At 39.3% G+C, this 15,869-nt stretch overlaps 1 protein-coding gene across 4 annotated transcripts in view; it reads right to left on the bottom strand.

Moving 5' to 3' along the window:
• RAB40C (RAB40C, member RAS oncogene family) overlaps nt 1–15,317 on the bottom strand; it is a 66,372-nt gene extending 51,055 nt beyond the window's left edge. Inside the window, exons 1-2 of one of the 4 annotated variants that reach the window (XM_027863171.1) lie at nt 15,212–15,317; nt 13,713–14,081 (exon numbers count right to left, since the gene is read on the bottom strand). In XM_027863171.1, the coding sequence (XP_027718972.1) occupies nt 13,713–13,866 (154 nt within the window). In that variant the 5' untranslated portion in view covers nt 13,867–14,081; nt 15,212–15,317. The other 3 variants (XM_027863170.1, XM_027863172.1, XM_027863169.1) reach the window with 3 other exon arrangements.
• Nucleotides 15,318–15,869: the final 552 nt, after the last annotated feature.

Raw genomic sequence — 15,869 nt, forward strand, 5'->3', positions numbered from 1 at the left:
GTTCTTGCCCTGCAGTTGGGGTCGCTCTCCAAGCACCTAGGAAGACTTGGAGGAGCTTTTCAGGAAGACAGTTACAAGGCAGTCTTGCACTCGGCCTGACGCTCTCAGGCTCTCGATCCACTGGTTTGGTTCAAGGCCATGGACTTGGGTACACCTTCCACAGTATAGAGGACAAGGACAGATGCCCTATCCAGAAGCATATGTCCAATTCTGTCAATTCTCTCAGTGCTAGGGAATTGGGAAAACTGCAAGTGCTCTTTAGTTCCCTGAGGCTTACTTACTCTTTCCCTCTACACCCCTGGATCCTCCTTCATGGAGGCTATAGGGAAAAGTTAGAACAGCTAAAAAAAAAAATCTTAGCAGATTCTGGAGGTTTTGTGATGGATCATTAAGGAGTTTTGAAACACCTCCTTACAACCCTGTCACTCCCTTCTCCTACTCCCTTCCCTTGAGTTAAGAAGGTATCTGTTAATCCCTCTCATAGGAGAAAAGAGTTTAACCTCCCCCCACCAATTCACCCTCTACAGCATGGGCCCCACTGGCAATGGCCTTGGGCCCTGGGGCAACCTCTGCCTGGAAGCATCACCCAGGTTCTGCACATCCTGTTCAAGACAAAGCTAGCCAGCCTCTGAACTTCAGTAAGCACACTCTTTTAAAGTTGTAGTTTTGGAGGTGGAACCAAGATGATGGCGTAAAAGCAGTGACCTGCTTGAGCTCTCCCCGAAATCACTCCAAATACCTGCAAAAAATGGCTCTAAACAAATTCTAGAGCAGTAGAACCCACAAAAAGAGAGTGAAACAAATTTCCAGCCCAAGACAATTTGGCTGGTTGATTGGAAAGGTCTGTTGTGTTGGGCTGGGAGAGGAGCACAGTTCAGCGTGGGCGAAGCAGGCAAAGAAGAGGTCTCAGTGAACCTGGAGCAGTCCTCAGGTGGCTGAGTCAAGGGGAGCTGTGGTGGTTTCCAGACTTCTCAATCAAAAAACACCAAAGACAACTTAGAAGGTCAGTAGGAAAGGTCTGTTGGATTGCGGTGAGAGAGGAGCTAGGTCTGGCCCCAGTCCCGGCGCAGCCCTGACGTTCTAGAACCAGAGGGTAAAATAGAAATTGAAAGAATCCAATTACCTCCTGAAAGAGATCCCCAAAGGGAAATTCCTAGGAATATTATAGCCAAATTCCAGAGTTCCCAGGTCAAGGAGAAAATATTGCAAGCAGCCAGAAAGAAACAATTCAAACACAATCAAACACAAGAACAAACACAATCAGGATAACACAAGATTTAGCAGCTTCTACATTGAGGGACTGGAGGGCTCGGAATATGATATTCCAGAGGTCAAAGGAGCTAGGATTAAAACCTAGAATCACCTACCCAGCAAAACTGAGTATAATCCTGCAGGGGAAAAAATGGATATTCAGTGAAATAGAGGACTTTGAAACATTCTTGATGAAAAGACCAGAGCTGAATAGAAAATTGGACTTTCAAATACAAGACTTAAGAGAAGCATGAAAAGGTAAACAGGAAAGAGAAATCATAAGGGACTTAGTTGAACTGTTTACATTCCTACATGGAAAGATGTATTTGTAACTCATGAGACCTTTGTCAGTATTAGGGTTGTTGGAGGAAAAAAATATAAGTATAGATAGATAGATAGATAAATAGACAGATAGAGGGCGCAGGATGAGTTGAAGATGAAAGGGTGATATCTAAAAAAATAAAATTAAGGGGTGAGAGAGGATTATACTGGGAGAAGGAGAAAGGGAGAGGTAGAATGGGGTAAATTATCTCACATAAAATGACAAGAAAAAGTTTTTATAGTGGAGGGGAAGTGGGGGAAGGTGAGAGGGAATTATTCGAGTCAGATATGGCTTAAGGAGGGAATAACACACACTCAATTGGGTATGGAAATCTATCTTACCCTACAGGAAAATAGGGAGGAAGGGGATAAGCAGGGGGGGGGGGTGATGATAGAAGGAAGGGCAGACTGGGGGAGGGGGCAAGAATTGGAAATTGAGGGAATGTCCATCAATTGGGAAATAGCTTAACAATGTGGTACATGAATGTAATAGAATACTCTTGTGCTATAAGAAACGATGAGCAGACCTAGCAAAAATGAGCATGATGTTTCAGGGGAGGAGATGGATATTCAACGAAATAGAGGACTTCCAAACCTTCCTGATAAAAAGACCAGACCTCAACGGAAAATTTGATCTTCAAGTACAAGACTCAAAAGAGACATAAAAAGGTAAATGGGACAGAAAGGTACAATATGTTGTTAATACGGTAAAACTGTTTACATCCCTACAAGGGAAGATGACACTTGTAACTCTTGAGAACTGTATTGTTATCACACCATGTTAAAGAGAGTATACATAAATGGGGTGGATATAAGTTGGAAAAAAAAAAAAGAAATGATGAGCAGGCAGACTTCAGAAAAACCTGGAAAGACTTGTATGGACTGCTGCTGAGTGAAATGAGCAGAACCAGGAGAACATTGTACACAGTAACAGCCACATTGTATGATGATTGACTTTGATAGACTAGGCTCTTCTCAGCAATACAAGGATCTAAGACAACTCCAAAAGACTCATGATGGAACATGCTGTCCACATCCAAAGAAAGAACTATGGAGTTTGAATGCAGATAGAAGCATACTGTTTGCTATTTTTTTTCTTCTGTTTTGTTTCCTCTTTCTGGTGGTTCCTCCAATTGGTTCTAATTCTTCTTTATAACATGACTAATGTGAAAATATGTTTAATAGGAATGTATATGAATCGTCTATATCAGATTACATGCCATCTTGGGGAGGAAGGGGGGGAAGGATAGGGAGAAAAATTTTAAAACTCAAAAGCTTATGGAAGTGATTGTTGATAAATACAAATAAACAGAAAAAATGCACAATGAATTATGGCTGTAAAGACATAAACCATTGTGGCAAAAGAGTAGCTAGTGTGACTGATCAATACCAAATGTAATTTAATGAGAAAGACTTCATCAAAGAGATGAGTTGGTTCAGGAAAAGAAAAAAAAAATGAAGATCAATTTAAATATTCTGTAGAATTTCCAAAATTGTTGTAGGTGAGGTTTAGTTAGTATACCATTATTTGTCCTCACAAACATTGTTAAGTCACAAAAATTCTATTCACACCACAAAATCTGCATTAACCTTGTTCACAATAGTAATGTAGTCATCTTCCTACTGCTTTGCCCATTTGAACTTCTATTGCTTATCAATTTACTAATCTAGGAGGGCATAAATGTCTTGTTAGAGCAAATCAATTCCCTCACAGACATTAAGTCCCACCAAAGAGAAAAAAGAAGAGAGCCCACTATCTCTTCGTGGCTTTGGGCATATGGGTTGGTACTTATTTTCCCTGCTTCTATAATGCTAGTTTTAAAGATTAAAAAACCAAGGTACATTGCTTTCAATATACCTTGAAGTTAACTGCCTGTATCAGATTGTGCACCATCTTGGGGAGGGTGGTGAGGAGGAAGGGGAAGAAAAATTTTAAACTCAAAAGCACATGGAAGTGATTGTTGTTAAATCAAAATAAATTAATAAAAAAAGAACCATATCTGCTACATAAATACTTGAGAATCAAACATCTGATCAACACTATTTTTGTAAAATTAGAATTTGTCCTTCAACACTCAACTTTGTCCAGAGAAGAATGCATAAGTAATGAAAAAGAGGCAAACAAGCATTTATCAAGAACTTACTATGTGACAGGTACTGTGCCTTTGGGACACAATTCTTCCTTTCCTACCCTCCAACCTCACTATGGGTTTCAGATAGGATCTTGGAGGCAATGTTCTTCTTTATCCAGTAAGATTCCTATGTTTTGACCCAATTCAGAGTCAGTACTATAAAGTCACTACTCTAGTCAAGAAAAAAATAAAGAAGACTCTTTCTCAATCATCATCATCATCATCATCATCATCAATAGCTAACATAGCACTTATACTATGTGCTAGGCACTGTGCTAAGCACTTTACAATTATTATCTCATTTAATCCTTAAAACAGTCCTGGGAGGTAGGTGTTATCCTCATTTTACAGATGAGGAAACTGAGGCAAAAAGAGGTTATTTGATTTGCTCAGGGCTACACTGCTAATAAGTGTCTGAGATTGCATTTAAACTAGTCTTCCTGACTCCAGGCCCAATGCTCTATCCACTGCAACACCTAGCTGCCTCACAAGTCATAAGTTACTACTCTGTATTTAGAAGAACTATCACAAGAGAAATACATGAATTAAAAAGATTAAAACATGGCAGATGACCATAGAAATCTAAAAACAAAGCATTTATCAAGACTATTGATTTCTTGTTTGTTTTTTTGGTGAGGCAATTGGGGTTAAGTGACTCGCCCAGAGTCACACACAGCTAGTGAGTGTTATGTGTCTGAGGCCAGATTTGAACTCAGGTCCTCCTGACTCCAGGACCCGTGCTCTATCCACTGTGCCACCGAACTGCCCCAAGACCACTGATTTCTTAAACATAAAGAGAATTGAGTCAAATTTATAAAAGAGCCATTCCCCAACTGATAAATGATCAAAATACATGAACAGTTTTTAGATGAAATAACCAAAGCTATCTACAGCCCTATGAAAAAATGCTTTAACTCACTATTGACTGGAAAAATGCAAATTAAAATAATTCTGAGGTACTACCTCATGCCTATTAGATTGGCTAAAAGGACAGAAAAGGAAAATGACAAATGGTGGAGGGTGATGTGGGAAAAATAGGGCACTAATGTACTGCTGGTAGAGTTGTGAAACAATTCAACCATTCTATAGAGCAATTTGGAATTATGCCCAAAGGGGTATAAAACCAAGCCTACCCTTTGACCTATCAATACCACTACTAGGTCTGTATCCCAAGAGATTAAAAAAAAAAAAAGGACCTATTTGTACAAAAACTATTTAGAGCAGCTCTTTTCTTGTGGCAAAGAATTGAGGGGATGCCCATCATTTGGGGAATGGCTGAACAAGTTATGGCATGTGATTGTGATAGAATACTATTGTGCTATGGGAAATGATGAGTGGGATGCTCTTGGAAAGGCCTGGAGAGATTTGCATGAGCTGATGCAAAGTGAAATGTACTATGTACAAAGTAACAGTAAGATTGTAAGATGATCAGCTGTGAATGACTTAGCTATTCTCAGGAATCTAATGATCCAAAACAACTCTGAAGGACTTATGACGAAAAATGCTATCCATCCCCAAAAAGAGAACATACTGATGTATGCTACAGATTAAAGCATACTTTTTTTACTTTCTTTTTCTCGAGGTTTTGTTTGTTTGTTTGAGTTTTGGTCTATGTTTCTTTCACAACATGACTATTATGGAAATGTCTTACATGACCACACATGTGTAACCTATATCAAATTGCCTTCTCAATGGGGGGGGGAAGGAGAGAATTTGGAAATCAAAGTTTTAAAAACAAATGTTAAAAAATATTTTTACATGTAACTAGGGAAAAATACTAAATAAATACTAAAATAATACTAAAAAATACTAAATAAAATTTTAAAAAAGAAACAGAAGCAATACAATTTTTTAAAAAGACTACTGATTCATTGACACAAAATTTAAAATGATAAATTCTCAACAGATGCAGAAAAAGCCTTTGACAAAATACAACACCCATTCCTATTAAAAACACTAGAATGCATAGGAATAAATGGAATTTACCTTAAAATGATAAGGAACATTTATCTAAAACCATTAGAAAGCATTAATGCAGATAAGCTAGAAGCCTTCCCAATACAATCAGGGGTGAAGCAAGGATGCCCATTATCACTTCTATTATTTTATATTGTACTAGAAACCTTAGCTATAACAAAAAAGAGAAGAAAAATTAAAGGAATTAGGCAATGAGGAAACAAAACTATCACTCTTTGCAGATGATAATGTTATACTGAGAAAATCCTAGAGAATCAACTAAAAAACTACTGGAAATTATTAACTTCAGCAAAGTTGCAGGATACAAAATAAACCCACATAAATCATCAACATTTCTATATATTACCAATAATGTCCAGCACCAAGAGATAGAAAGAGAAATTTCCATTAAAAATAACTATATAAAATACTTGGGAGTCTACCTGCCAAGACAAACCCAGGAACTATATGAATACAAATAGAAAACACTTTTCACACAAATAAAGTCAGATCTGAACAATTACAAAAATATCAATTGCTAGGGACAGGTAGGTGGCACAGTGGATAGAGCACCGGCCCTGAAGTCAGGAGGACCTGAGTTCAAATCCTGCCTCAGACCAAATACTTGACACGTACTAGCTGTGTGACCTTGGGCAAGTCACTTAACCCCGATTGCCTCACTTAAAAAAAAAAACTAAAAATAAAAATAAAAATAAAATATCAATTGCTCATGGGCAGGCTGAGCAATTACAATAAAAATGTCAATTCTATCTAAATCAATCTATTCAGTGCCACACCAAACTATCAAAAAAATTATTTTATAGAACTAGAAAAAAATAACAAAACTCATCTGGAAGAACAAAAACTCAAGGATATCAAGGGAATTGATGAAAAAAAAATGCAAAAGAGAGTGGTCTAGTCAAACCAGATTTCAAACTATACTATAAAGCAGTAATTATCAAAATAATCTGGTAGTGGCTAAGAAATGAAGTGGTAGATCAATGGAACAGATGAGGTACAAATTACATTATAGTAAGTGACAATAGTAATCTAATATATGATAAACCCAAAGATCCAAACTTTTAGAACAAAAACTCATTATTTGACAAGAATTGATGGGAAAACTGGAAAACAGGAGGGCAGAAACTAGGTACAGACCAAAATCGCATACTGGATACCAAAAAAGTCAAAATAGGTACACTATATACACATAAAGGATGACACCATAAGCAAATTAAAAGATCATGGAATAGTTTATCTGTCATATTTATGGATAAGGGAAGAATTTAGGACCAGAGAAAATATAGAGAGCACTATAAAATGTAAAACAGATAATTTTTGATTATATAAAATTTTTAAAAATTTGCACAAACAAAACTAATGCAATCAAAATTATAAAGAAAGCAGAAAACTGGGGGAAAATTTTTTTGCAACAAGTATGTCTGATAAAGGCTCCATTTCCCAAATGCATAAAGAACTGAGTCAAATTTAAAAAAAAAATTCAAGTCATTCCCCAATTGATAAATGGTCAAAGAATATGAACAGGCAGTTTTTATACAAAGAAATCAAAGCTATCTATAGTCATATGAAAAAATGCTCTAAATTACTACTGATTAGAGAAATGCAAATTAAAACAACTCTGAGGTGCCACCTCACACCTATCAGAGTGACTAATATGACAAAAAAGGAAAATGTTGGATGTTGGAGGGAATGTGGGAAAACTAGGACACTAATGCACTGCTGATGGTCCCTTACAGAACTGAATGCATAAGCTTTCTACTTTTGTTTACCTGGTCTAGTCCTACGTGGCAAAGCTTCTGACAATTAGCTCCTCAGTGTTTAGTTTGTTTTATTTTTTTAGTGTCATCTCAGATCATGACAAATTTGTTTAATCTTCTTCATCTTCTGAATCTGTTATTTTATCTAGTATTATATGTAAAGTGCTTTGCAAACCTTAAAGTGCTATATGTGAGCTGCTTTATTACATGTATTAGTTACTTTTTAAGTTCTATTACATCTTATACTTATCCTTCAATTAAAAAAAAATCTACTGATCTTTGCTTAACATTATTTTATTTGCTACTTCCACTGATGTTTTTAGATGAGTCACATTACAATTTCCATTTTCTCACAATAGGTTTTCATCTGAATTAGTCTCATCCCCTGATTCCTTTAATGTTTTTTAAAAGTTTTATTAATAGCTTTATTTATATTAATAACTTATTAATAGTCAATGATTATTAATAATTTTATATCTTCTTAGTTATCACAAATATCCTTTCCCCTCCCAGAGAGCCATCCCATAACAAACAGTACTTTTTAGAGAGGAAAAAAAACCTCAGCAAATTGATCAATACATTGAAAAAAATCTGAAAACAAGTACAACGTATAACAACTGTGGGCCTCTCAACTAGGGTGTCCTTTCACATCTCTTTATTCGAGTCCTGCTTGAGCTTTACAATTGTTACATTTACTTTTTTTATTTTTGGTGTATAGTTCTTTCCATTTACATTGTAGTTCGTGTACTGTTTTTTGGCTTTGCTAACTTCCTCTGCATTAGTTTATATACATCTTTCTATGCTTCTTTGTATTCCTCACACACATTCTTTTAATGTATTTAAAAATAACTAATTTAATATATCACAGGATTAGGACTGAAAAGGACCTGTGAGGCTAACAGCTCATCTCTCTCATTTTTACTGTTGAAAAAACTGAGGCCCAAGGAAATAAAGTGATTTGCCAAAGGCCACAGAAGCAGTATCAGAGGTAGGATTTGAATCTAGACCCTGATTCTAGAGCCAGAGCTCTTCCTACCATATTATCCTGATTATCAATGCTTCCACTTGTAGTGGAAGAAGTAATAAAAGAATTACCTAACATCTTTTATTTTTTGCCTTACTCTAGTTACCTAACAGCTCTGATTGAGTGTAAGGTAGAAAAGTTACAGAGGGGTGGACAAGAGATTTCCAAGAGTTTTGGTCAGGCTCTGTAGGACTGCAGCCAGAGATTCCTTGGAACTTAGATTGGTAGGGTGGAGATACAGGCAGTGAGGTGATGCAATGGAGTCTGGATAACCTGAGTTTGAATCTCATTTGAGACACTCACTAACAGTTTGTGACCCTGCTCAAGTTACTCACCTTCTTTCAGCACCAGGGCTAGAGGTGGCAAGGTCACTGTAAGCTCTGGGACTCTGGAGCAGCCTGGCTCCACAGGCAGAAACTACAACAGGAGAGTTTTCAAAATTTTTTTTTCTTTTTTTTCTTTTGGGGTATGTGTGTAGTGGAAGAGTACTGGAATGAATAGTTATTCCACTCTGTTGAGGGTATTCGGGCAGAGCTGGCTCCCTTAGTTTCTTTCTACTATGTCATTTTACAGGAAGTTCCCATGAAAAACTTTATTCTCCAACCTTACCTAGATATCAGACCCCTATTTGCACGTCATTGCTTCAGGTTCTAAAGAGGATGATCAAAGTGACTCATGCATTTGTGAAGCAGGAGAGATCAAAACATGCTTGCATGCCTACCTGTCTGAATAAACAAGCTAGACAAGGTTCAATTTATAAAAGTTATCCTACTGCAATAAAAGAAAAAGGATTGGTTTTAAGAGCAGCACTTAACAGACTGTTTGCCACACCTTTCAGAGAAGTCAAGAATCTTCCTGGTTGCCTTTTGCTCCCTGGATGGGAGGGCACAGTATATGTTTACACACCAAAAGAAGAAACCTAGAAAAGTATTCTGAGCTTTCTTGCCCTGCTCACTCTTAACTGTTCTGATAGCACGGTGGCAGTAGTGAGGTAGTTATGGCAATACTGAAGAAATAACAGGTGTTCAAGGGCATGGAATAAAACTTTGAAGTTGGATATTCTTTGGCAGGAACTTCAAGTCCTTTTCTCCACAATTTTGTACTACTTCCTAAGTTCTCCTAAGACAATACAACAAACTACAATACACACAAAGATACTTAAAGTCTCAAATTGAGAGAAATTTAGTTCAATTCTATAACAATGAGTTGACAGTCACATGGAATGTCCCAAAAATCTTAGTGCAGTATTGAGCTTTAATAGTTTAATACAACACTAAGACCTTTAGGATTCCCAGTATAATGCTTTAAGGTTTAAAAATCATACAAACAGGGGCAGCTAGGTGGTACAGTGGATAAGGCTCCAGCCTTGGAGTCAGGAGGACCTAAGTTCAAATCTGGCCTCGGCCACCCGACACTTGTAGCTGTGTGACCCTGGGCAAGTTACCTAATCCTAACTGCCTCACCAAAAAGCACAAAAAAAAAAAAAAAATCATGCAAATACATATATTATTTCATTTCAGCCTCAAAACAATCTTGTTGTGATTCTATCACATGCATTATTACATTTTACACATAATAAGACTGAAGCTTAGAGATTTAAGTGACTTGTTGAGGGTCACATATTGTTTGTGAGTATTAGACAATTTTACCACTACAACATAAGCACTCTCTTCAATCGACAAGAGAAAAGAAATACAGCATAATATGGAACAAACTCTCACCCCACTCAGTTTTTCAGCCAATGGACAAAGGAAAGAAAGCAACATAAACAAAGACCTCTTAAAAAGGTAACAAGAAAATAAGGCTTCCTAGAAAATACTGTATTGATCCAAATATAAGCCATGCCTTAATGAAGACCATACCCCTACACAGAATCTCTTTGAAAGACTACACATACACAGAAAAATATCACGTATAAGTGGCTCTCAGGTTTTCTACAAGCCTAATCTCCAGAAAAGGTGTGGCCTGTATTCACACCAGTGTGGCACACCTCCCTCAAAGGCTGCCAGTCATCTTGGGTGGAACCCTGAGAATTAGACTGTTCCCATGCTTCCAGACAGACAGCTAAAAAGTAACAGAATACAAAGCAGACGTCCTTATAAATACTGGAATACAGTTAACCTAGGTCTTCAATTTTTCCAGTGGCAACAGCAGCAGCAGTTGCCCCATACTATACCTTCTAACTCAGCTCATGGAGCCCACAGTATAAGGGAAGATCTGCCTCCATGCCATTTCATATCTCTGTCTTTTCTGCTATGTGCCAACAAGGAGACCAACATTAAAGAATGGCATATGCTACCCGTCCACAAGATAGTCATCAATTTGTTGCAACGCTGCAGGCTCTTTTTACCTTTTCCAATACAGGCAACTTTCCTGTTGGAAAAGACTGAAAACATTTACTCTTTTTTTTGTTCTTTACTATTACTTTGGGCAGATCTGTAAATTTTACACAAGATCCTTTCCACATTTCAGTTTAGGGTTTCATAGGAAGTGTGGTAATTGGGCTTACAACGTAAACAAAAAAAAGACAAATGAGGAAGGCTAAATGAGTTAAGGGGTTGAAAAAACTTATTAGCTAGAAATCCTAAATTCTGTCAGATCTAGTTAGTTTTATAGCTAAAGTATGGTGTCAATGAAGTTAAGATTGAGGGTCTTATTCCTAAAAGAACAAATAAAATAGAAAAACAATATGTTGCAGGGAAGATCCACGCTCAGGTTGGAATGTATGATGAGCTCTTAGATTTCCAATACAGCTAAGATTCTATTATCTCTATCTCACGGCCAGAAAGAAAACCCATAACCTTGGGCCCCTGTCCTATCAGTGAAAAAATCATTCACTTCATAGGCCACCACTGGGAAAAACACTCAAAAGCATAAATCCTACTGTCTGAATCAGTAGCATCACCTTTGAACATGAAGAACATATCATAAATTTACATTTTAATTAATTAGCAGTTAATTTCATGGACTGAGGATCTCAACTGGGACTCTGCCAAGTTTTCTGAGGAACTTCTCAGTAGTCCTAATACTACTTCCTCCCACCTAAAAAAAACAAAAAACTTAAGCTGATTAAATCAGAAAAAAATTATTTCCCTTCTTATCCTCCAAAGTGTTTCCTCCAGGTTAGGTTTAAGAATATATTTTCTGTAGACTCCTCAAAGGAAATCTGTTGCTTCAGTCCCCTATTGAACCTATAGCAGGAAGAGAGATATTTAACTCCAGTACAGTCAAACCCAAAACCTTGATGACTATTAAAATTTTAGGAATGAAGAAGCAGCAGGCAATATAATCTGTTATTTGAAGGCCAACAAATTAGCAAATAGCCAATGCCATAAATGCTCATAAAAGACTGACTGAAAAAACAAACCACAAACCCTTAAGAAACAAAATAAGAAAAAAGGTAGATTGGAAAAATTAAAAATTTTTTCAATAAAACAGTATTTTTAGAACACACAAAAAACCTGTGTTTGGGAAGATTCAATACTAACTTATAAGCTAAGTCAACATAATTGCATAGTCATTGGGATAATGTACACACTCCAAGTGTTACTGGTTATTCTGAGTTTCACTGAGGATATTAACTAGCTTTCACTAAGTATTTTTAAATACTTAAATTAAGAGGGAGGACAAGCAGTGATTGAATTAATGAATTTATTCATTCATAAAATTTAGGGCTAGAAGGGACTCCAATCACATAGTCAGAACTCCTCATTTTATAAATAGGGAAACTGAAGCCACGAGACATTAAGTAACTTGCCCAAATCCAGTAAAATCAAGATTCTAACCCATGTCCTCTGATTTCAAATCCTATGCTCCTTCCACCGGACCACATTTCATTTCAAACATTTCCTAGCCGTGAAATCTTGTCTAAAAAAAAAAAATGCTAAAAATACCAAGATAGGAAGCATTTTACTCATGGCACAGCAGGCTGATTTCCTGAACACTAAGTATTTTCACACCTGATGGGAACAGTTTGCCTGTATCCATCTGTCTTCTGTATCAAAAACACACCCAACAACAATATGTTGACAACTAGATCTACACCCTGCCACAACCATGTCATATGACCCTAACTAATGGACTGACAATAGGACTACCATAGAGCCTGGGCCACAATCAGATGACTGACACAAGATGAAATTCCACCTGACACACTCATACCCCTTACCATCCATCTAACCATTCTCTTTTTTTTCTCAAGTCCCTTCAGCCCATCTTTGTGGAACCTAGAAGTCCACTGGGCAGTTCAGTAGAGGTATTTAATGGGGGACTTTAAAATCCACCTTCTGCTTCCCAAAAGAATACTTCAAGCAAAATCTACACCACCATATTACTGAATACTTGAAAGGGACTCAAACTGTTATGTTCAAGAATGTAGTTTGCTCTAAGCTCTAGCTGTATTCAACCTCTCTACAAGGCTAGGGACCTTACTTTAAAATGACAAAAGATGGGAACAGATTGCAAATTGTCACAGATCCCACACCCTTCTTGAAAGTGTTACATTTTAACTACAGTGAAGGGATGAAGGAAAAAGGCAGTACCAATTATCAGCTCTTAATTATAGTCTTCAAAGCTATAGTAAATGGTCTGTCACAGTTTCCATTATAAAGCTTGATTTCGAAGGAAGTAGACAGATTAAGCTTGTATTAATGTACAAAAGAAAAGCCATAATAGCTTTAGATGGGACCTACTTTTAGAGGACTGATTATACAACGTGTCCCAAAGTCTTTTGGAACACCCTACATATTAGCTGGTACTACAAAGCAGGAACCAAATGGTTTTATTGATTCCCTGATTACATCCCTTACTAGCATATTTGGAGTACACAACACTAAAATAAAAAGTAATTTTCCTGAATTGAAAGTCTATTGTGGGATACAGATACATAGTGTCTGGGATGAAGGCAAGGTTGTAATTAAATTTAATATACATTAAACACCTAGTGTGTACCAAGCCTGATGCTTAAGGACTGAGTCAAGATACAAAGTTTGGATTAGAATTTACTTTTGAAGGGATCCTTAGGAAAGAAAGGGTTTAAAAAAAAAAAAAAACTCAGGAAGACAATCTAATTCTAGTCCCTGATAGCTGAAGCAGCTTCCTGGATGGCTACAAAACAAAAATCTATGCCAAGATCGAGTAGATCTGGAGCTGTAACCTGAGCAGAAACTAAATTTATCTTACTGTTTTTATACTCCCTAATTACTACTGCAGTGCAGTTTGACTAATCCTCCCCCTTCCCCAAGTCCTTACCATTGCTGTAGGCGTAGGGGGATTCAGATGCTCCATCTTGAAGGCTCTCCAGGATTTCTCCCTTTCCAACATCACTGTCTCCTACCAGCAGGAATTTGAGCAGATAATCATAGCTCTTCACAGGGCTGCCCTGGGTCCCCATTCTCCCTCTCATTAGCGAAGAGGCAGGATCTGCATACTAAACATGCAGCCACAGTGACACAAGAGCACAGGTTCCAGCTTCCAATCTCTGAGAGATGATCCCCTGAGGGGGTTGGTGTTGTTGAAGAGGGAGGGTGAAAGTACAGGAAAGCTTCACCCTCTCAAAATGAACTCTCTGTCCTGTTCACCTTCCATCATTGATTTTCCTGGTAAAAACACTCCTCCATCCTGACATAAAAGAAGATGCCAACTAAGTTATTAATATCCTTAATGGAGCACCACAAATATGTTTTACCAAACCACCAAACCCAACATATGGCCTGAGAGTCCTGTATAAGATGCTGTTCTCTTTACTAAGAAGGGTGAAGTTGAGGGAGGTAAAGGTGACCACAAGAAGGGCAAGAAGAGCAATCAAATTTATTAGCCTGTATTTCAGGTTTTCACTTTCACTGCTCCCTCTCCTTCTTAAAAAAGGGATTGTCCCTGAAATGATTCAAACAGGACAGGAGCCTATATATATATAATACATATACATATGTTAAATACTTCCTATATGTAAGTGTGTATATATGTGTGTGTGTGTATATATGTATATGTGTGTGTATATATATATATAAAAATACCTCTATACAGAACAAAAACAATCTAGAGCATCAGAGAAGACACAATCCAAACCATTACTAGGCAGGTCTTATCCACCCTCTTTACACTCTCTCATGAGGTTCCCTCTTCCCTTGTCTCAGGTCTTTGCTCTCCTTAGCTTTTTTGGGGGGGGGGAGTCCTCAAATACAAAGACACGGGATCTGCTAAGATTTGGCCTCCCCGATCGATAAAATAAATAATTTAAATTCATGCCCATCTTCCTGCAGCTGTGTCCCCCACCCCCCAGCTCATTGTTCATCCCCACCCCACCTCTGCGCTTCCCTTCCACCAGCCGCGGTCCCTTCCCCCAGAGCCCCGTGCCCCTCGAGTCCGAGGTTCCCGGAGCGCGGAAGGGCCCACGAGATGGGGTGGGGGGAGAGTCAGGACCCCGGTAGGGAGGTGGGCTTCTGAGTCCTTTTCCCTGAGGCGGACCGGCGGCTGTGGGGGCTGTAAGGCAGCCTCCGCCGAGAAGCACCTGCTCTTCCTCCTCGGGAGAGCCCCGAGGCGCAGCCCGGCCCGACCCGGCCTGGCCCACCGTCGATGTCGCCACCTCCTCTCAGGCCCGCGCCGGCTTCCTTCCCTCCCCAGGCGGCCGCCGCCCCAACGCGAGTCCGGGGCCGAGCGCGGGCTGACTGGGTGGGGGCCGCCCCCTCACGGCGCGAAGGGTGGAGAGGTGGGGGGGTCCCGCCGGGAGGGGGCCAAGCAGGACTGAGCACCCGGGGAAGGCTGGGCGGAGTGTCTCCAGGACGGCTCAGGAGCCGGTTCAAACGCGGCGATGAAGCAGTTCCAGGGCCGCCACAGCTTCCAGCAGCCACTGCCACAGAGACCCGCCGCCCCGCCCCCCTCCTCGGCCAGCTCTAGCCCACAGGCTCCATGCTCCGCCTTCTAGGAGTCCCGATTGGTCGCTCGCCACCCATCCTCCACGAGCCATTGGCCCGCTGAGCCCTCCATCACAACCCGCCCGAGCCCGCCCAGCCTACTTAGTACGCTCCTCCCTCTCCTCACCCATTCCCACTAGGAGACCAATTAGAAACTTGCGACGCTAGGGTTTTTTGTTTGTTTTTTTTTCTTCTTTGCACAAGCTTCCCACTGCGACTGCTGGGGGAGGAATGGCCCTCGACGTAGGAAGACGCCCTCCCCTGCGGGAAAACTACAGATCCCATCAGACCGCCAAATTTCCTTCTCTCGTGAGGCACCGGGGAAGAGCGAGGCGCATTGCTCACTGGGAATTGTAGTCATTTGCAGTCATCCTATCAGAAGCCGCGTGGGTGGCCTGGCCAATCGACGCTCAGAGAAGTTACAGGCGGCGGGACTTCCGGTGTCTGCTTGTGAGCAGTGGGAAAACGTAAATAGAAGTTGGGGAGTTAGGGAGAA

Source organism: Vombatus ursinus, unplaced genomic scaffold (genome assembly GCF_900497805.2).
Source record: "Vombatus ursinus unplaced genomic scaffold, bare-nosed wombat genome assembly UNPS02014770.1, whole genome shotgun sequence".
NCBI lineage: Eukaryota > Metazoa > Chordata > Mammalia > Diprotodontia > Vombatidae > Vombatus > Vombatus ursinus.